At 46.9% G+C, this 22,706-nt stretch overlaps 1 protein-coding gene across 3 annotated transcripts in view; it reads right to left on the minus strand.

Annotated features, from left to right (window-relative positions):
• The window catches only part of RGL1 (ral guanine nucleotide dissociation stimulator like 1), a 212,048-nt gene that overhangs the window by 47,600 nt on the left and 141,742 nt on the right, over positions 1-22,706 (minus strand). For all 3 annotated transcript variants that reach the window (XM_054587672.1, XM_054587670.1, XM_054587671.1), the window contains one exon: positions 11,174-11,251. In XM_054587672.1, the coding sequence (XP_054443647.1) occupies positions 11,174-11,251 (78 nt within the window). The remainder of the gene's footprint in view (positions 1-11,173; positions 11,252-22,706) is intronic.

Here is a 22,706-nt window from a genome sequence, read left to right on the forward strand (position 1 = left end):
TTAGCCAAACAGAAATCATACTTAGTAATACCCAGTTGGAAATAATAGATAGATGACTTAGCTGAGGGATATAAAAAAAATAGTACAAAACTTTTAGCCATGCCCAGGACCTTCAATGCAGAGTAGGGGAGCTGAGGTGACTACTTAGGCTACTATTATGCTCAAGCCACAGATTTTTAACGTATACAGAGATTTTTTAGGTAAAGGTATTAAGTTGTATTAAAAATCCCATGAGTAGTAAAGTACTCTAGAATTGGTAAAATGTTGAATAAAAAAATTTTGAGGTATGAAGTCATCTCTCCCATAATTTGTCTGTAACCTCCAAGCCAAGAAGTAGGATTACCACACAGAAGGGACAGTTCTGGCCATTTGGAGCTCCCTTCACTCCCCTGAAATCTATTTAAGATAATATTTTATTGTTACTCAATCATCAGGAGAAGATAAGACATGAAACTATTTTTCAAAAGCAGCAAAATGGTTTTCTCGTTTAGGGTGCTCTCCAAGAACTGGGTCTTCTCCTGACAGTGAAGATCTACCTAGAGAGTGGGCCTGGGAAGCAGCGTGGCACGGGCACTGCCAAGCCCCGAGGGTGGGAGCCAATGCACTCTGCCCCTCAGGGAAAAAAAGCAACATTGTAACCTTGACACGGACTCTGAGCTGGACCTTCCACATGGTTCTCAACTCACAGAACAGTTTTCCGGTTTCACTGAAGCCTGCCAGGCGGAGGCTGCCTCTGAGACCCCTGGCTGGATCATTCTCCCGATGAGAAACGACAAAGAAAGGTACAGAGAATTTTTTTTTTTTTTTCCTGAAAAGGCCTGGAATGGATGGACACATCATCATCTGAACGTGTCAGGTAGTCTTGCAATGTTTTCCGGTACTTTCCATCACACATTTTGGTGCCAGTGGTGAGTGGGGATTAGATACCAGGAGGGAAAGTGAAAGAGCAATTAAGAGAGGCCCAAGGAGAGAAATACCAACGAAGCCAGAGGGAGAGCTGGCACCAGGAGGCACGTGCAGAGCTCCAAGGCAGTGAGGGGCTGCGGGGCAGGGAAAGAAGAGACACAGCTCCCGGGCAAGCACAAGGAACGGGAGGGCTGTGCTGACAAGGACCTGCAGAAATACCAGTACGCAGGGCGGCAGGGCCAAGAGGAGGAGGGGGTGGGCCCAGAACCAGCTACCCAAAGTCATGGCTGTTTACACACCTGTCGTTCATTCCCAAACTACATGTGCAGGCCCTGGCATCTGAAGGTACATTTACAGAAACTGGAGAAAAGTATTATGCAGAGCCTTAACCCCATGTCGCCAAACCATAACACTCACTGTATCAGTGGCTGCCTTCCATTAGAAGAGGAAAACACTAGCAGGGCCCCGAGGTGCCCGAGTTTCACGAGAAGCAAAGCCAGTGCGGGTCACACTGTCTCTGATGTTACATTAGCTGGAATCCGGTTTCACAGTTTACTAGCCATAATCTAGCTAAGCTCTTTATGCCTCAGCTTCCTAATCTCTAAAATGGGATAATAACACATCCTTCCTTATAGAGTTATTATGAAGCCTAAAAAGGACAACATATGTAAAGTATTAAGACTAGTCCCTAGGACATAGGGAGTGCTCAAAAAAATATCAGCTATATATATATATATATTTTAAATTGCAGTCTGTAATACTAGGACTAAAGTCAAAAGAACTACAAACAAGCCCCACAATGCAGTTGATAGAAGCTGTTTCCTACTTTTCTGATCCCTTTCCTACTTTCCTACAATTCGGATATTGCTATACATGTATACTGGAATTGAACAGTTCGATAAATGATTGGCACGTGGGAGAAGCCAGTTTTCTCACTGTTGGAGAGGGAATTTACAAATACGCAAGGGGAGGAGGCCACAGTGGTCCATGTGGTAATGGATTAGAGTCGGAGACACCAGTAATAACTCGTGTTTAACATAGTAGAGATGCTGATAATTTTACATAGAGATGTTTATAATGGATGTACTTACACAATTAGAATACACATATATTTCCTAGCCTTGTCAGCTGAGAGAACCTAACATAAGTGACACCCCATTAGCCATGAGCACACCTACCACCCAAGTCATGGTTCTAATACAATTCTTGAATAGAAAAACTAGGTCTCCTTGAAGAAATGGCAGATTTTAGGCCTGGGGTAGAAAATATACAAGATGAGACTAGAGTATCTTGTAGTGTCATAAAGTAAGGAAGAACTAAAAAAACAAACAAACAAACAAAAAATGATAGGAGTATGTCAAAGTGACACAGGAGTCCACCCAAAGAGCTCCAAATGGCCGCAGCTGGAACAATCTGAGCAACAAAGTAAATAAAGCAGTACTGTGTTAGAACCCAAATGTAAAATAAATATCTATGAGTCCACACTAATTTAAATAAAGGATTGAATAAATTAATAAATGGGGAAGACAAATCTCCCATGCAGGAGTTTTCCAAATAAATTAGAGCTTTCACCCTAAAGTAGAGGGACCATAACTCCCGACTCATTAAATGTGAGTTGCGCATAGCGGCTTCCTTCCAAACAACATAGTATGAAAAGGGGGGAAAAAGATGTTTTCCAAGGAGAGAGCTGAAAAATACCACTTCAGCCAGGTGACCCAGGCCAACACCAGCAGCCACAAACCAGGCGGAGATTCCCGTGGCCACTCCTGTCTCCAGTGTCATGGGGGATGGTCATTTAACATACGCCCGGAGGAAGAGGAGAGCTGGAATACTTGTAAAAATCCATGCGGTAGTCAACCATCCTTTCTTTAAGTATTATGTCAAAGTAGAACTTGTTTTTGAAATTCTAAAAAAAATCATGCCAATAGCATGTATGCTTGATATCACGTGAGTAGAACAGCATTTTATCTCTGATATTTCTCTCAAAGCCTCATAAACTCAGTCTAGTTATGAGAAAAGTATTAATCCAATTAGGAGAAAAATTCTAATAAAGAGGCATCCTATAACATGCTTGACCAGCACTTATCAAAACCATTAAGGTCATCAAAACTGAAAACATTTGAGAAACAGTCACGGCCAAGAGGAGCGTAGGGAGACGTGATGACTAAATGTCATGTGGTGTCCTGGGTAGGATCCTGGGGCAGAAAAAGGACAGTAGGTGAAAAGGAAGACGACCTGAATCAAGTATGGACTACAGTTAACAATGTACCAACACTGGCTCACTTATTAAAACCAGTGACCTATACACAGGTAAGAAGAGTAGGGAAAACTGGGAGGGGGAGATATGGGACCTCTGTACAATGTGCTCAAATTTTTTATATAAATATGAAACTGTTGTAAGAAAAACTCCTTAATTTAAAAAATGGATGAACAAGAGAATTTACACTAAGTACTTAAGAGAAACAGTCTCATTTGTATCACAAGGAAAGTAGAGGCTACAGAGTATAGAGGTTAAGGCCTAGGAGAAACCCCACACCTTTCGCTTACTCCCTGCACGGCCTTGGACGTGCATGTTCCTTAACTTCTCCACATCTTGGGCTCCTCGCCTGTAAAGCGGGACTGTTCATCTATAGAGTTATCATGAAACTACTAACGGATATACAGTACTTAACAGAGGGGCCATTTCCACTCAGCAGCCAATCCATTCTAGCTATTATTATTAGAAAGGGATATTGTCACTCGCCAAAATTATTTTAGGGACCTCAATAGCTCTTTATTCTCCAATTCTGCACAGTGTGAGGAGGCATGTTTATGGTAGGTACAAGCCTCTAATGAAAAGTGTGCTGAGGCCTTCTCCAGTTTTCACCGTCATAATGGAATGTCCATGGGTAATGGCAGACTCTACGCGCACCAAGAACAGGAAGCAGGCACGTGGACTGACGGCCTGGCCTGACCGATCTGGGCTTCCTTCTTCTTTCCTCACGCCTGTGACCCATCTCCTTCCCCAGGAAACAAGCCTAACTTCCACTTTCCTAGCAGCTGTTTGGAGGCCTTGCTCAGGGTGTTCATTCAATAATAAAGGCCAGCAAAATAACAGAATAAAGGAAAAAGTCCCAAATGAAAAGACCTCTGAGTGCTAACAAGCTAAAACAATTGTTACAATAGTGATACTATAACCTAATTCATGTATTTCTGTCTGAGACCTATTACTGTGACATAAACAAATGGTGGTGGGGTTGGGGGAACCTTGAGCATCTGAGATCCTAATGCTGTTTTTTAAATGTCAGGCCTGAGCCCTGGCTGGTGTGGATCAGTGGGTTGAGCACCAGCCTGCAAACCAAAAAGTCAGTGGTTTGATTCCCTGTCAGGGCACACGCCTGGGTTGTGGGCCAGGTCCCCAGTCAGCGGCGTGCGAGAGGCAGCCAATCTCTCACATTGGCGCATTGATACTTCTTTCCCTCTCTTTCTCCCTCCCTTCCCCTCTCCCTAAAAGTAAATAAATAAAATCTTTAAATAAAATGTCAAGCATGAGAGCAAAATGGTGAGAAGCCCAGCTCTTGAAGTCAGCTGGACCCAAGCTCAAATACCCTGCCTCTCTCTCTAAACCAGCTCTGCTTGAGCTCAAAGTACATTCCTTTGCTGAAGCCTCAGTTTATGTACCTAGAGAGTGAGGACAGTACTGCACAGCCCACCTCTGATGCTACAAGGAGGTGGAAGGGCCTGGCAGAAGGCCTAGTACAGAGAGCGCAGCACAGGCTGGTAGCCCGCGCCGGTGGCCGGCATGGTGACAATGGTTATTATCACCCTTTTCGTCATCGAGGAGGCCTCAGGGTGAATCAAGTGACGGGGTCTGATTGTGAGGCCTAGTTACCTTTCTCTACCACGTAGAAACCCTCGGAGATTCTCAGGCGACTGGTTTTTCTTCTTTTTGTATCAGCGTTGTTACATTCCTCCTTAATTGTTAGAAAAGCAATTTCTGCTTGGAAGCCTACTCTCTTCCCTTAAATGCACAATTTTGGTTAAAGATTTCAATAACTTCTAAAACTATCCTTTCTGTTTTTCTTTTTCCAGTGTGGATGTTTTCAAGACAATACGAAGCTCCGTTATGTGGCATGTTACTTCTCCATTTCTTCTTTTGTTTTTGTAAACTTTGACGTTTTAAAAATATTCCTTTCACATTATTGCCTTTAATTCCCTAAATGTGGAGTTTCACATCTCACTTTTGTTTTGTTCTTCCACCCTCTTTTTTTCCCCTCATTTTTGTTACAACTCCTCAGATTGATTTCAATTGCTTTATTAGGGTATTTGAATTTGCTGGAATGAATGAATACTGGTGGCAAACTCTCTGGGAAGATCTTTAAATACTTTCCACTGTAAAGTTTCTCAGGCATTAAAGAATCACAGCCAACTTTCATTAACTCATCTCCCTTGCCTTTGAAGTGCTTCCAATGTCTTGGACAACTACCATTTCTATGATTCTTTACCAGTGACTAAAATCTAGTGTCACTGTTTACCACTGGTGGGAAAAGATGACAAGAATGACACTGATATCACTTCATCTGGACGTGTGGAGATGGAAGCAGAATGACTGCCAGAGTCTAAGGCACCGTGAAGGTAAACAGTTTGAGAAAACAAAACATGGCAGCCCAGAGGCCAAGGAGAGAGTCAATCAAAGAAAACAAAACAGAAGCGACTTCAACATGATACTGGTCATTAAAGAAAAGAAAGAAAAAAGTGCCATTTCCTGAGGCGTTTCAAACCTCTTTAAGTAAAGTTACAGGTCTAGCTATTGTAATCTCCACTCCACTCCAGAGCAGGAAGGTCAGGGTGTCAAGGCTCTGCATGGAGGGTGTCCCTTCTTCACGGTCTCTTGGCTTCTGAATTCAATGACTAGTGAGTCTGCACTGGGGAAAGTTTCTTTTTCCCATCTGGTTGATTTTACTATTTTTTTTAAATTTTTAAATATGCTTACTGATTTTAGAAAGAGAGGAAGAGAGAGAGAGAGAGAGATCGGTGTGAGAGAGAAACATCGACTAGGTGCCTCCCATACGCACCCCGACCAGGGATTGAACCTGCAACCTAGGTATGTGCCCTGACCTGAAATCAGCTTATTATCCTAAATAGACAGCATTTTACTGTGTGAAAATGTCTGCAGGAAGGAAGAAAAGGGTGCAGGTAGAATGAGCGTGGGCAGAGAGGTTTTCTTCTGTCACAGAAAGTGAGATTCCTGATTTCCCAATAGTGGCAGCTTTAGGGATTGTAGAAATAAACAGGGTAGGCCTGACTATACACTTCGGTCTAAAGAACTTTATCAGAAATCACTGAGGGGTGAAGATTCCAGTCTAGAAGCCTTAGAAGTTGGATTCCTTGCAGTGGAAGGAATTCTTGTTTCAGCCAGATAACTTTAAAGGTTCCCGACGCTGCACAAAGCCGGAGCTGGGCATGCTCGGGGCTGACGTCGTAGGCGCGGGTCAGGGCACAATGCGATTCTTTCTGAAGTGTGCGAAGAACACTAGTCACTTGTGGTCCAAGACACCAGAAATCAATCTTGCATCCTGCCCTGTTCCATCTGTACTTCCTCGGTTCCCTTCCTTTAAGTCCTCTTATCCTCTGTGAGGTTGATTAGATCCATATTTAGAAATACAGGAAAGACTGTCGTCTTGGGACTTAGAAGCCTGTATAAAATATAAGCCTTGCTCTATGCTTTACAGCAAAAACTGAAAAACCAAACAATCACTGAGCATTTTTCTGTTCATGGTCAAACCCCACAGTGACTCCCCATCCCTAAAACTCTCCAAAACCGAAGGCAACTGCCCCAAAACAGGATGTTTACTTCTTCCTGCCGCCTATTTCCCACCTGAAATCACAAGAAGACAGACTCATAGCAGAGGAAAACAATGGGCATTTCGCCACTCCTTGTCTTACCCACAATGCAACGCTTTAGCCCAGCTCTTTGTTAAGTGTGCAGTTGTGAGGTCATGATCAATAATAAGCAAATCAAAGGCCCTGTCTGTTTGTCCTCCTATTTCATCAAAGCTGGTTACATAGCCTTTCCACCAACAGTTAAGGGTGCCTCTCAAAAATTCTATATAATATTTGGGCTATATCTCTGTTATGGCTATTTATTTTCATCTTTAAAAAGAGAAAGAGAAAGCTAAATAAATTTTATCCTATATAGACACCATTAAACTTGAAAGGGCCTCAGAACACACATATTCCAAGCACTCATTTTTCAGGTAAGCAACTGAAGCAGGGGGGTACAGCGACTCGGTCATACAGCTGGTAAGTGACAGAGGGATTGAGGGGAATCTCGAACCCGAGTGCTCCAGGCACCTCACCCAGGGCCCGTCGCCTCCCACCTTCCTGGGCCACCCCACATTCGATCCTCCTAATTATGACAAGGGATATGAATAAATACATTTCCACATACCCATGGCCCTGTGCTTTCACATAGGTAGGTGGTCATGCAGACTTGAGGAGGCAGCCTCATCACCACACAGCAGGGTTGCTTCCCCAGGCACCGGGGACATTTGGGGTCAGACCAACCTCTGCTGGCGGGAGGGGGACCAGCTTGGGCACTGTAGAATGATTCACAGCGATCCCGGCCTCTGCCCACTAGATGCCAATGACGTTCCCCACGGAGCTGAAATCAGAATTTCTCCGGATGTGGTCAAATGTCCTCTGAGGGCGAAACCGCCCCGCAGAGAACTCCCCTGTCACCACAGCCCCTACACATTCATCAGCCGAGCCGGAAGGACGCCTTCAATCATCAGACGCCAGAGCTCACGGGCTGTCACTCTGTCACCTACGGAACGGAGACAGGGCTCCCCCGATTTCCTCCTGGGAGGACAAAGCAGTGACCCCATCCAGTCACAGAAAGGATCAGGACAAGGGCACACTTAGAAAAAGAGCAAAAAGAGAATGGTGAAGTGGGATGGAGCACAGCAGCAGGAGAATGGGGGGGGCTGCGGGGACACAGCAGAGAGGGAAACGGGAGGAGGAAGAGGCCGGCAGACAGAAGGGGTTTGGGCGTTCTGGTGCGGTGGGACCCAGCAACCCATTACAAGATAAAGTGCCATATGTTCCTCGGGCATAATTTTTTTTTAAAGGGCAACTCAGTCTGAGAAAAAGGGTCAAGAACTTTCTACCAATGCACTGTGAGGCCTTAGGAAAGGACCATTGTCCCCAGATGACAGGCCACCGGGGGAGTTCTCTGTGAAGCTCTTTGTTAAGACCTCATGTGCTTAAGACTGTAGAGCCCTTTAAAACAGCTTATCCTGGGCTTTCGCCCACGTTGCTGTTCCTGGTGTACAATGCGTCTGAATGAAGCTCTATAATAATAGGCCTTTGAAATAACATGGCTCTTCCCATCCAGGGTACAAATCAATTTTCTTTAACTACTACTTCCCAGAAGCCTAGTTAGTCTCACACGCCCCCTGGGGAACAGAAAACCTCTGGATCTTTTTCACACTGTTACTCTTGTTGGAGTGTTCAGGTGTTTGCCCTGGCTAGTTAGATGGAAGCTCTAGATTTGACTTGATTCCAAAACATGTGGATACCAACACACGTATTTCCGAATCGGGTCAAGGTAATATTTAACAAGCTGATCTCTCAACTCCTACAGCGTCTCTTCTCCTGCGTGTGTCTAAAAAGACGCATTAGATCAAGGTTCTTTTAAAAAAAAATTATTATTGCAGTTAGTTTCCATGGAAAAACAAAATTAACAATAACAAAAAAACCTCATCCTATGACTCGCAAGCTTTACAATACATAGAAGTCGCCTGAGGATATTGTTAAAATGCAGTTTCTAACAGGAGCCGGGGCAGGGCCTGAGATTCTGCATTTCTAACAAGCTCCCAGGTGGTGCTCCCACAGCTGGTCCGTGGACCGCAATTTGAGGAAGATGGCACTAAATCTAATATCTGCTCCAAAACCATCCATCTCACACTATTTTCCTCCTGTACGAGTGTTTCGGGGCTGACTGCCCACTGGCTACCAGGGCAAGTCCAAGCCCCTTCGTGAGAAAGGAGAGCCCGCCCTGCCAGCCCCCATCTGGCCTCCGCTCCACTCACTCCCTTCGCCCAACCCTACACAGTGGGAAGCAGCCACACCAGTTCTGTGGTGTCCCCGAGAATGCATGGACACTGCAGGTCCCTGGTTTGGCCCACTGCCCCCTCTGCCTGGATGGCTCTGTCACCAGCATCCTCACGTGCACCCCCCTGGGGCCTACTGCAAACGTCACCTCCAAGGAGCCGCCCCCAAGTCCTCTGCAAATGGAGCGCTGGTTCCACTCGCCACACCTTGCATTTGGCATTCAAGCATCTACCCTGGTGTGTCTGGTTTTCTGGAAAGTTACAGCCCACCCGAGAAAGTATAAAACCACCTGGAGCCTAATCTGGGAGTTAAGAAGAAAGCGTCTACCCTTCCCATCCCAGCTCCTGAAGGAAGGAGTCTCCCGTCAATCCTCTGAGTCACAAATTCCATAGGATTCCTTCCTGGACTTTTGGCCCCAAAATGAGTTTTACCACCAGTGTTTCAGGCACTCTGACATGTGTCCTATCTGCTTGGGAACATCACTCCTGCAGCGGGGGCCCCGCCCCCGCATCACGGATGTCTCCTGAGTGTCTCCACGACCATTCTCACCAGCATAAGCCACCTTTCGTTGTAAAAAACAAACACGTGCACAATGAACCCCACCCCCACGCCCAGACCACTCTTCTCCATCCCATTTCTCTGTTCCCCTTTATAGCAAAACTACTCCCAGAAGTTGTCAAACTTTGTCATCCCTACTTCCTCCCCTTCCATCCCCTCTTAACCCACATCTGCAAGGGATCAAAGGGTTGCAAAAGCAGTGGAAACCTTCCCAGACTCCTCTCACTTGATCCGCGGGCGGCAGCAGCAGCCGTAGCTGGTCACTCCTCACCCCGGAAACCCTTCCTTTGCTTGTCTTCTGGAACATAACTTCTTTCTTCCTTCCTGCCAGCTGCTCTGTCCCCGTCTCCTCTGCTGCACCGTCTCCTCTCCTAACTCCAAACGCCAAAGGGCAGCAAGGCCCTGATTCAGCGTCATCGGGGCAGGAAGCTCAGTCCCGCCACCCTACCTGAGTCGAGCTGCCCTTCGGGATCTAGCCCCCGAACCTACTTCTTCGTGCCTCTCTCTTCTCTATCTACTCGCCGTCACCATGACATCACATCTAGTCCCATAGCTTTAAACACTATGGAATAACTAAAGATGCTCAAATGTGGACCTCCAGTCCCCATGCATCCAATCAATTACCCCAAGATTAACATGTCTAAGGCTAAGTGACTGACACACGCCCCACCAAGCGGTTCCTGCCCCACCCCCGCCGGCCTGGTCTGGGAAGCTGCGGTTCTGACCCACAGTTGTTCCGACGGCCCTGCACTCCACCCGTGTGGTCTGTCGGCAGCGCCGCCACCACTCTGCAGGAGCCGAGCTCCTCTGCTGAACCCCCCGGTCCACCTCCCCTCGTCCTTTGCCTGGATCCTCTTAGGGGTCCTAACCAGGCCCCTTGCTGGCTCCCTCACCGCTCAGGCCACAGCCAGAGCCAGAGGGAGCCTTTCCAAGTATCAGTCAGGTCTAGCACAAATCTTCTCAAAACCTTTCAAATGCTTATCTTGCTCAGAATAAAATTCAATGTGCTTCCCAAGGCCTTTGAGTCCCCGCGTGGTTGGGGGCCCCTACCCCCTTACAAACCTCAGCCCCTAGCAATTGCTCCTTCCCTCACCCTGCCCCCCGCCTCACGCCCCTCCCTACTGTTTGTGGAAGCGGGCTCCTGCCTCACAGCCTTTCCCATACCCTCCTATCCTCTTTGCCCTGGGTACTCAGTAAGCCTCGCCTGCACCACATCCGGTGCCTGACCCAAAGTCACCAGATCAGAAAGCGCAGTCGTGGTGCTCAACGTGAATCCGACTCTCCCTCCGGATCTAGTGCCCTGGCCCAGTCCACCCTTCCCACGTGGGTTCTTCCTCTCGTTCTAACGTACGAGCTTCATAAGACCTGGGACTGACTTATTTTGTTCATTGCTGTCTCCCTTAACACAGGACCTGGCAAACAGGAGGTGCTCAATACATTTTTACTGGATGAATAAATGAGTATCGTCAGAGAGTCAAAAAATAATTCTATGTGCTTGTACATTATGGAAAAAACATGGCAATATTCCAGAGGAATGAAACGCCACTAAACTATATTCTTTCAAGATAAAAAGCCCTGCCTCAGCGCTGGAGGTGCAGAGAAAAGACATACTCACTTCCTGATCACCGTCTTGGACTCGGAGGAGCTCTGGCTTCCATCCTCTTCCCAGCTGGGGCTCGTCAGGTTCCCGTACCTTCACAGACAAAACAATCGAAACCCAGTCAGTGGGGCTCCAAAGCGGCTCCATTCAGGCTCTCCCTCAAAACAACAGTTACGCGTTGCGGGAGTAAGTCAGGAAAGCAATGTTTATGAAATTGCATCAAAATGATACTGCCTTGTTGAGATTTACTATACGGGTACATCGGCTTTTTCTAGACAGAAAAGTAACAATGAATCACCCTAATTAATGCTTTCTCTTAGTAGTTAACATTTCTTTGAATTTTTAGAAAGCGAACTAGGCTTTGCCTCTTAGCAGAAGAACCAGCTATCGCACGACCCTCAGCGGACTCTCGAGCACACGGCCCAGCTGCCCCGCGCCTCTGCGGTGTCTATCAGAACAGCTGCCACACCGTGCCGCGTGGGAGCACCAGGTGACGACTCCACGCTGCACTTCGGCTGGGGCCCCATCGAGGGTAAGTCCCGTTGGACAGGGTTATGGAGACAAATCTGGATGCTCAAGTAATAGCTGAGATAGCGGCAAGGACTGAAGAACAGACATGCCATGTCTCAGGACCAGGGGGCAGGTGGGGGCACACAGAGGCGGGGCCGTTGGAGGCGCAGCAACTAGCAGCCCCAGCACCGGGGCCCAGAACTCCTGGAAGCCACAGGTGCTCCCGGTTTCACATCTGGCTCCTGGCATGCTCAAAATGTGCGGAACAACAGATCTGTCCCTAATGACACTGTTAGCTGTTCTTCCAGCTCTGCCTGCCTGAGTTGGAAGCCGGCCTGTTTCATACAACTGTGTCATGTTTTACTTGGTTCAGAATGTACATTCAGTAAATTTACTTTGACTTCTTCGGGAGTCTTTACATTAACTTGCAACGCTGAGACTATTTCTCTAGTCTATCTTGCCATCAATGAAGAGCTCAGAGATTCCTTGGAGGTTCCCAAGCTAGTAGTCTGTGCCAAACTCTTGATAATGGAAATTCTATAATTGGTGCATTTACCATTTTAAAGAGCACATTTTTATCTCCTACTAGTAGGATTAAAGGCCCCACTACTCTTATGGTCCTTGGTTCCTGGGATTTAAAAGCCTTTTAAAAATAAAAGCCCACCATCTGGTTTGACCAAATGCCAGCCCGTCTGGTCTCCCTATCACTCTATCCCATAGGTTCCAGTGTGCGCCCTTGGGCACCGCCCCCAACCCCCGCCACCGCGACACACGCACAATCCACCTGCTCTTTTTTCAAGCTCATCAGCCTTATGGCCTTCTTGGCCTCCTGAAAATATTTTCCACTGGCCTCCGCCCTCTCTGTTCCTCTTCATTCTGCCCTGCACCTACTATTTAGAGGGTTTGCAGGGATGCCCTTTGCTTCTCCTGAGATAAGAACTCAGTCAGGTTAGGATTTACTCAAGCCCACGTGAGCAAGGCAGGGGTGGGAAATGAGATTCCTGGTAAACACAGTGAGTGGAATGCCTGGCCCTCCCCTTGGCCACCCTCGTGGTGCACAGGCCCTCCTGCCCTCCCACACCGGCTTTGCGCGGGATGAAGTCGGGAAGGGCAGGCTGGGGCAGGGAAGAGTGGGGCTCTCCGAGCCACCGTACCTCCCACCCGCGTGACCACAGTGCTCCACACACTCTTCCTAACCGTCCTCCATGGCCAAACGTGGGACTTAACCTTTGCTTTGGTCACATGCTGGGTTAGTCCATTAATCCTCTCTGGAAATATTGCTTCTTTTCCCTTCCAACTGGGAGCCATGAGAGTGAGAAATAAAAAGGAAAAATGCTTACAAGGAAAAGACACATATTTTACTGCTCTTGTGATTTTTTTCTTTTCAGAGGTGTTTGTACTGAAAGTTTCCTGATCTCCCTACTCTTTTCCTCTACTTTAGCTTCCCAAGCTCTGCGCTCTTTCTCTGTGTTTTCCAGACTTGGAGCTGTGATGCTGGTTGGACGGCACCAACACCTAGCCCGTCCTCTCCCGCAGTGACATGCCGCAGGCACAGCCAGCCGTGTCGGGGACGACTGGGCCCCTGCACTGGTGGGCAAAGTCCTCTCTCATTCATGCAGCCAGCACCATTTTCCCAGAATGGGAGCTGGCAAGATTGCACAGCTGTTTCTCCTAGCCATCAGAATGCCTCGCGTTCACAGTCAGGGCCAGATTGACTGATCATAATTTGGAGGCCAGTAAGAACCATCGACAATAATGCATGTGTGGCAGAAGCCCACGTGGTCCAGGTGCCTGGGCTCGGAGGTGGCAGACGTTCCTGGCTCTTCGCCCAGTCCGCCAGGGAATCCTTTGACTCCGCCTTTATAACATGCCCTGAATCTAAACACCTCTCATCACTTCGACCCTGGCCTAGAGCAGCGCGCAGCCACCTTGCCGGCCCCCGGCCTCTGTGCAGCAGTCCCAGGGACGCTACTCCATGTCAATCAGCTCCCGTCACCGCTCGCCACAAAACCTCCCAGGGCTCCCATCTCACTTGAGAAACGGCCAGCGGCTTACCTCAAGCCGCTTACCTGTCTCACAAGGCCCAAAACGACCTGCTCCTGGCACCTCTGACCGCAAGTCCTATACTCCCTCCCTCAGCTCCACTGGCCTCCGTGCTGCTCCGGCCCTGCCCCAGGCAGCCTCGGCCCGGGCAGCCGTGCCCCCCGCTGCCTCTTCCTGCACCCAGGCCAACCTCACACTCCTCAGCCCCTTCCGGCCTTTGCTCAAGGGCCCCGTTGTCAGTGAGGCCTGTCCGGACCACCCTACTGAGGACACAAGCCAACTGTATAACACCACTGCCTTTAACGCTTTCTAACATGCTATATGATTGATTTACTTATTGCGTTCATTGTCCATTCGAACGTAAACTCCACGGGAGCAGGATTTGGCTCTTCTGCTCACTGCGCTTTAGAACTTAAAACCGGCCCCAGCAGGCCTGCTGATGGCTATTGTTGGGGTACACGAGCGGGTTCGCGGGGTTCCCTGAGCAGACGTGAAAAGGGGCCTCCTGACTACCAGGTTCTGCGAGGTACGGTCTGCGCAAACGCGTCCTGACCTGCCTGTGCCTTCGTTTCTCAAGGGTTAAGGGCACAGGAATGCTTTAGGACAGCTGCAGTTATTCCAAAAATCGATAACTAAAATGCAAAAGAAATAAAGTGTTAATCTTTAATCTAAGATCTTCAAAGTGTAAGCAGTATGAAAAGGCAAAAAAAAAAAAATGTATATACAATTTTACAAAAGAGACCTTGAGAAGCGAGATAAGATTGAAATGCCTGGACCCTCAGGAGCCCGATGGACTGGGGATTACTTGCCCCTGAAGTTTCATCATTAAGGAGAATTAATGCTTCGCAGTGAAGAAGTTAGACCAGCTTTGGAATGAAGGATGCTTTAATGTTCAAACTAGGGTATTCGAGAGTCAGTTTTACTAGATTAAGAGTATTCCTTTGATGTTTCCTGGACTCTCTCATAGCTTCCCATCAAAAACCAAAGTCAAGTTCAATTCATTTACTCTGTGGGAGTAACTAAAGGGCGCGCCTATGTGTTTAATTAATGGCAGTAGAACAGCTACAGATGAACCTGTCAACAATGTCACCTCCAATTTCTGCGAAGCCTTCCTAGGACTTGAGATCAAAGCTCCAGCCTCTTAAGAAGGCTGACCGACGAGAGACTGACCTTCTTAAATGGTAACTCAGAAGACAAATTAAAGCATAAATCGCCAGAACGACTTTTGACAAGGTTTTCTTGGTATCACACAGCAAAAGACAGATCTACAAATATCGTTTAAAGCACAGCCTTAAGCAATGATTTACTGCAGCATAAAAATTACTAGAAAAATAATTTTTAAAAAAACCCAACATAATGTTTCACTGATTGCTAATATTTAAACAGGAAACAGATTTTCTAGAGGGGATGGATGTATTGTTTAGAGCCCATCTGGGCAGATGAATTGTTTAATACATGTTTGAAAGGAGAACAAGGGGTATTTGCAGTTCAAAGAGACCCTAAGATACAATTGTGACCAGGGATGGTCTTTCTGGCAGGGGGCCTGTCCAACCTTTGCTCCCAAACAGAACGTCTCAGTAACACCAGACCAGGATGGGCGGCGGGGGTGGGGCGGGGGCGTGGTGCTGAAGAACTTTTCAGGCTCTACTTGATTCTGCAAGTCATCCAATAATATAAGAGCAGTTAACAATTATCAAGGGCTTACTATATACCAGGTACTGTGCTAAGTAAGCACTTCTTTTGATTTTGTTCATTTAATTTTCACAGTGATCCTATGAGGTGATATTATCATTATTCCGATTCCACAGATGAGAAAGTGAAGCCCAGGGCGCTTAAGTAATTTGCCCTTGAAAACACAGCCAGTAAGTGGAGCAGGGATTTGAACCCTGACAGTCAGACTTACCAGTCTCTGAGTCACGGCCTTACCACACAAGCTGCAGTTATTTTGTTTATTTACTCTATGTCTCCCCTACCGGCTTACAAATTCTTTGAGGTTAGAAACATTGAGTTTTTTCTTCACTCACTCAGTGATTTATTCTTTCACTCATTTCATCCTCATTCAATGAATATTTTTTAAGACCTATGTCCAGGGACTACTCCGGGAGCGGGGGATGCAGCAGTGAACGAACAAAAGCCCTGTGTTCATGGAGTGCACATGCAGTGGAGGGTGACAGACAATAAACTAAAAATTAGTTAGGAAATACTAAGTCAGACAGTAAAAAGTGCAAAGGAGACAAAGAAAGCTGGTAGGGATGACGGGACACGACCAGAGGGTCAGAGGTAGTCACTTCATGTGAGGCACTCGGGGCACCCAATGCGGACAAGACACCTGAGGGAGGTGCTGCGGGGCAGGGGCGCTGTGGAGACCTCTCCAGGCCGAGTCACCCCAGCAGCAGGGACGGCCAGGGCCGGGGGCAGCGTCGGGTGGGGTCCTTGGGAAACTCCAAGGAGGCCAGTGGGGATGGAGAGGCCGAGCAAGTGAAAGGACAGAAGAGGAGGCGCGGAGGTGACAGGGACAGGTCGTGAGGGCCTGACAGGCCACAGGAAGGACTTTGGTTTTCCTCTTTTTTCTGGCTTCCTGCTACGTCCCCTGAGCCGGGAACAGAGCATGCTCTGAGCAGACTCGCCACAAATGTTTGCGAAATGAATTAATGGATACCCTCTCCTACCATGAATAAAAGAAAGGCTGGGAGGGAAGAGAAGGGAAGGAGCTACTTACTGGGGATGATGAAAGAACAGAGAGCGGGAAGTCAAGGAAAGAGACCTCACAGGAAGCTGCTGGCTCAAGGCCCTCTGGGAGTCCTGGCGTTCCCAACGAGCCCCAGCCTAGGAACATCTGAGGCATTTTTCTTTAACTGACCTGCAAGAGCACAGGTCAGACATGAGAAAAATGTTCAGAAGCTAACCTTGCTGCAGGAGAACGACACAGGTGGAAGAGTCTGCAGCTGCCAGGAGCACCGGGCGAAGCCTTGATGTAGGCTGTGAACTGTATCCCACAGATGAGCAAGAGGGCGTTTTTAATCACTCTGAACAAATAACATCCTCCGTGGCAGGCACCTCTCCACCCAAGTCTGACCTGAGAACTGGGTCGTGGCCACCAAACCCACCTTGGAAAGGTCTTGTTACCACCATGGAGTTGGCTGTTCAAGAAGAGAAAGGTCAAAGGCAACAAGGCAAAAACTCCTTGTTCTCTCGCAAAAAAACAAAAACAAAACAAAACGAAACAAAAAACCTCCTTGTTCTCTTGCAGAGAACCAACCGTGTGCTTTCTGCTCGTAAGGTCTGGTTCTCTAGGTAAAGGTTACCCATGATTAGAAAAAGTTAGAAGACCCAGAAAGAGCTGCTCTCTTCCCACCCAGGGCGTCGTTGTGAGGGGCCCTCTGCCTCCCTTGCCCTTCGAGTCTACAGATTATCTCCGGACTGGTCCCCGAAAGTTGAGGCAGCAGCAACAGCACAAACAGTACTTGGTGGTTCTGCTTCACGTGACAGTTACAAACACGGTATAAAATTTTCCTTGGGGACACTACCTTCACCCAGCCACAACCCACAACTGCCCAGAGTGGAGACCAGAAATGAGACAAAAATTTTATAATTACTATTCCTCCAGAGAAAGAAAACAAAAAGATGTCCCTTGTCATCCCTTTCTCTTCTCTGGCCCGTTTCCTGTCCCCAGAGCTTGATGGCTCATCAGTATCCCCTCCTTGCACTTCCATTCATACTGATTCTCAACAGTCTACTGCGGATCGTCTTGCTAGCAGGCCATGACACTTTGTGGGGTTACAGTGACGGACAACCGAGGACGCAGGGTTAGGACTGGGGGCCAGGGGGCAGGGAGCAGGCCGACAACCTTGGAATCTGTTAACAAGTCAAAAGTTTTCTCAGCGTTAAGATGAATTAATGCATTATTAACAAATCAGTCAAGCCTGTGGCTTGGTTTTCCCCAACCACAGAAAGCTGCTAGCAAAGAGCTTCTTCAAGAATCCTGTGAAATACACCATGTAGAGCCACGTATGGTGCATACAAGGTCAGGGTCATGGTATCCTCTGTTGTGAGGGCTGCTTCTTTTGTCTCTGCTCTCAAAAACTCACCTTATCTGAACTGGTGCTCACTGACAACTCCAATAAAGACCAAAGGCAAAAGAATTCTGGTTCCCAGGACAGGGTGTCTGACGTCACTCTCAAGAGTCAAGTACATGCACGCGCAAGGTAAAAGAAATAAATGTCAAATGAGAGAAAAGTCACTTAAAAAAAAAAACAGTAACTCAAAAACAGCCAGTTCTTTTTCCTCGTAAAGATTGAGAGATATACTTTTTAAACTATTAAATTTACTTTAATGGAACGAATTTATTTTTTTGGAACCATACTTAGGACATTTGCACCATCATAACATAAGCTAAGAGCAGCTCCCTCCTCTGACTCCTAACGGCCGCAGGGCCTTCTATGTGTCTCCTGTCATCCGTGGTAAGAAGGTTTTGCCTGGGGGGGTGGGTGGGGTCAAAACACAGAGTCCCGTCTGGATGAACTTAGAAAAGTCTGGAAATGTCTAGCCTGCATGCAACATTGGGCAGTGAGCTATTTTCCTGTAGAGGGGCCCGCAGAGTTAGCAACTTTGTAAAGGAATTGGTGATCAACCCTTCCCACCAACTGCTAGAAAATGGTCAAAAACACTGCTTTAGATTAGCAAGGCTGAATTTAAAAGTTCCCAGTTACCACTCAGAGTATAGGCGCCTTGCCTTCCAGTTTTTTGTCAATTTTGTTTTTTAGTTTCCAAACAGAAGCACATTTTTTAAACCTGCTGAGAAATTTGGTATTCTTTTCTAAGAAAAGGATCGCTGTATGCCTTGCCTCCCTTTTGCTAAGTGAAAGAAGAAACAAAAAGCTACTTTGTAGAAACATGTTGTTTATCTCATTTCAAGCAGGAAAGCCAGCCTGGCTCTGGTCTGGGGGGAGGCCTCTCCCATCCCCAGTTGGTGTCTACTTGAATAGAACCATCCCTACCCCCCCCCCCATAAAGTTAGGGCTCCACAGTCACCACAGTCTCCCACGGAGGGTTCCAGCAGCGCTGCCAGGTGACAGGCAGGCCCATTTAGCAAAAATAAAGACAGATTTACCAAACACAACCAGCCCAGCAGGGAAGAGAATTTACTTCCATTTTCCCTCCTGTGATTCTGGTTGGGTGTAATTCTAAAACAGCACTCAGTGGAGCTCTCTGGGTGACCCAAGGCAAGGCTGTCGATACAGGCAGTTACGATACAGGTCCACCTCCCCCCGCCGCCCCCACCGAGGGAGGCCGACAACTGGCCTTCAGCTCCCTTCAGCCCAGCAGCACCCGGGGTTTGGAGTCAATCTCCCTGAGGAGAATTCTTGTTTCTTACCAAACTGTCAACACCTCTTCTAATAGACCAAACATTTTATTGATGTTATATTCCTTTTCTATTACTGCCACGAAAACATCACCATAAATTTAGTAGCTTAAACAACATGAATGTATTACTTTTAGCGTTGTTTAGGTCAGAGGACAGCAGACAGGCGCCGGGATAAAATCTTGGTGCGGGCAGGTGCTCCTTTCTAGAGCAGATACTCACTTCATTGCTTTCCCTGGCCCATGGCCCCTCCCTCCACCCTCGAAGCCTCTCTCTGATACAGGGCATAGCATCTCTCTGATACTGTTTCTGTCCTCACGTCTGTTCCCTGGACTCTCTTTGGGCCCATGCCGATCATCGAAAGTAATCTACTTATTTTTAAGACAGCTGATTAGCAACCTGAATTCCATCTGCAACCTTAATTCTGTTTTGCCATGTAACCCCACATATTGTAGATTCTGGGGATTAAGACTAGATCATTTGGGGGGCCATTATTCTGCCTGCCGCAGGTGGGTATGTAAATTATTATAAATGTCACATTTCCTATGGTTTAATTATCTAAACTGTCCTTTTTTTCACCTGATAAAGCATGAACCAGCAAGAACATGGGAGCTTTCATGAAATGCACTCCGTATAAAACTTCTCAATGTTCTTTTTGATGGTAGCAGCATCTTGATACACTCTCACATTCTCATAGCCCTTGGTATAATTCTCTTTTCTTTTGTATCAGCAAATAATTTCATCTTCCTAATAGTCACAGGAAATATGATCTGAGTCCAGTGTATCTTTCAGCAAGCTGCCCTTTTTTTTTAACCCGCAACACATACACCCTCAGAGGATTTCTTGACTGTGGAGGCAGAAACACTGGGACCCAGAGAAAACCTACTGAAACTCATCTGCTACAACAAAAAGTCTTTAGAAACATCCTTTGTTTCTAAAGGAAAGGAAACAGCAAGGTTAGTACTTCCTGCAAATGGCCAGCTCTGTGAGGAGGATGAGCATCCTGGAGCCGTTGACCAATAAATCTCACTTTCTCTTGCATGGTGGGAACAAAGTTTCTACTTCTTCCCACCTCTTTGGGAGCAGAGGGTATGAAGTTGCTAAAATACATGAGGAACATGGTATGGCATTATTTGGAAAATTTTCCCATATAAGTGATACAAATTAGACATAAGTAACTCTTAGAAGAAACAAAAGTATAGGAAAAACGGTATTATGAGTTTAATTGTAACGTTCCTGCTGGAAGGAACCGGCACCACGAAGGGACTGCGGTCACCAGTGGGAGCCGCTGTGAGGCCCGTGAACCTGTCGGACCCAGGGCCTGCTGCCCGGGGCGCTCCCTGCTCCCATGCCCGGGCTCTGCAGAGCAGGGCAGGCGTCGGGAGCCCTGCCTCCTACTGAGAGAAGGAAGTACGGAACCCCAAGAGCACTGCGTGCCACGCAGATCTCGGACTATGTGATGAGCGCCCAGGCTAATTCTAGAATTAATTAAAACAAAATTAATTATTTTTAAGTGAGGTTTTGCAGAAAGTAATTTGGAACATATTATATGCATCTCAAAAATGCTTACGCAGCTTCTCGTGCTGAGAAAGCATTTGAGAGCTGAATGGACTTGTTGCAAGCTATTGAAAGGAGGTCGACTATGGCCACCTCACGGTGGAACCCTCCGTGGGAGCATGCGGTGACTGTGGAGCCCTGACTTCTCAGGGGGAAAAGGGTTTTTCTTAAAAGTGCATATTCAGTCAAGAAAACAAGAAGATCAGCCACAGACAGGGCAAAAAATATTCGTAAAAGACGTCTGGTAAAGAACTGTTAATCCAAATATACAAAAACTCTTAAAACTCAACAATAAGAATACAAACAACCCAACTTAAAAATTGGCAAAACACCTCAACAGACATCTCACCAAAGAAGATACACAGATGACAAGGAAGCACGTGAAAAAATGTAAAATGTTATCTGCCATCAGGGAACCGTGATTAAAAATACAGTGAGATATTACTATACACCTATTATAATGGCTAACATAAAAAATTTTTAAAAAATGCAATACCAAAAGCCAGCGAGGACATGGAGCAACATTGCTAACGGGAATGTCAAAGGATAGGGCCCTCCGGGACGCAAGGTAGCAGTTCCTTACAAAACTGAACACCCTCGTCTCATTTGATCCAGCAGTCGCGCTCCTTGGTATTCCCCCAAAGGGACTGAAAACTTATCTCTACACAAAAACCTGCACATGGATGTTCACAACGCCTTTATCCACAACTGCCAAACCCGGAAGCAACCAAGATGTCCTTCAGCGGGCGAACGGATAAACAAACTGGGCAACATTTGGACAACGGACTCTCACTCAGCAGCAAAAAGAAGTGAGCTATCAAGTCATAAAAAGACATGGAGAAACCTCAACTGCACGTGACTAAGTGAAAGAAGCCAAACGTAAAAGGCGGCATACTGTATGATTCCAGGTATATGACATTCCGGAAAAGGCCAAACCATGGAGAGAGTAAAAAGGTCAAGGGATCGGGGTGGGAGAAAAGCGAGACGACAGGCCGAGCACAGGACACTCCCAGGGCATTGGCGATACCCCGTACGGCACTATGACAACAGGCACTATCGTTGTATATTTGCCCAAACCCACAGAACGTGCAACCCCAAGAGCGAACCCTCATGTAAACTATGGGCTTTGGGTGATAATGACGGGTCAATGATTGTGACAAACGTACCATCTGGTGGGAGATGCTGATGGGAGGGGATGTGTAGGAGCAGGAGGTATGTGACAACGCTGTACTTCCCACTCAATTTTGCCGTGAGCCTAAATATTCTCTAAAAAATAAAGTTTGATTTTTTTTTTTTTAAGTACACACTGAGCCCTCACTGCCTTGACAACAGTGGTACAAATCTATAGATTTATTTGTCTCTCCCACTAAGAGTAGGCAGAGGCTGGGTAATGTTTGCTGCTGCATCTCCCAATGCTAGTGCTATAGCAGGCATGAGTGACAGCCATTATTTATTCGTCAGACAAATCGTTCATAGGCACCTACTGCCCGATAACATTCCTCTCCAAGGGCATGGCAACAAACAAGACAGACGGGGGGTCTGAGCTGGGGAGGTCGTCAGGAGAAAGCAAGATAAACAAGAAAGGTAATTTCAAAGGGTGGTAAGTGTCACAAAGAAAGAAACACCAATGGTGATCTCTTAAGCACTTAACGTTTGCCAGCCGATAAACTGAGAACTTTATATTATGAACCTTAATAACCCTACAGATAAGGGTTATGCTTCGTTCTCGCTCTATAGATGGGGAACTAAAGCTGGGAAAAATAAAGTAACTTGTCCAGTGACGCAGAGCATGTTAGGGGCACAGAACGGGAACCCACTTTGCTTTCTGACTCCCAAGCCCACGCTCTTAACCGTGGCACTGTTCGTCACATGCTACTCAAGGAAAGACAGGAAAACTGCTTTGCCCATACAGTATCCTAAAACTCTGAAAGAAAAAGGGAGCTTATTTGGCCCCTATGATAGAATCCAGGGAAATAAACAGATGTTTTCATTTGATATTCAATCAAGGCTTCTGGCCTCACCAGCAAAGGCAGCCTCAGTCCCTGCGGGCTCCTGGTGCGTCATCCTTACGTAGGA

This window comes from Pteronotus mesoamericanus, unplaced genomic scaffold, assembly GCF_021234165.1.
Source record: "Pteronotus mesoamericanus isolate MK-2021 breed Mesoamerican mustached bat unplaced genomic scaffold, CSHL_Meso_final scaffold_1186, whole genome shotgun sequence".
Lineage (NCBI taxonomy): Eukaryota > Metazoa > Chordata > Mammalia > Chiroptera > Mormoopidae > Pteronotus > Pteronotus mesoamericanus.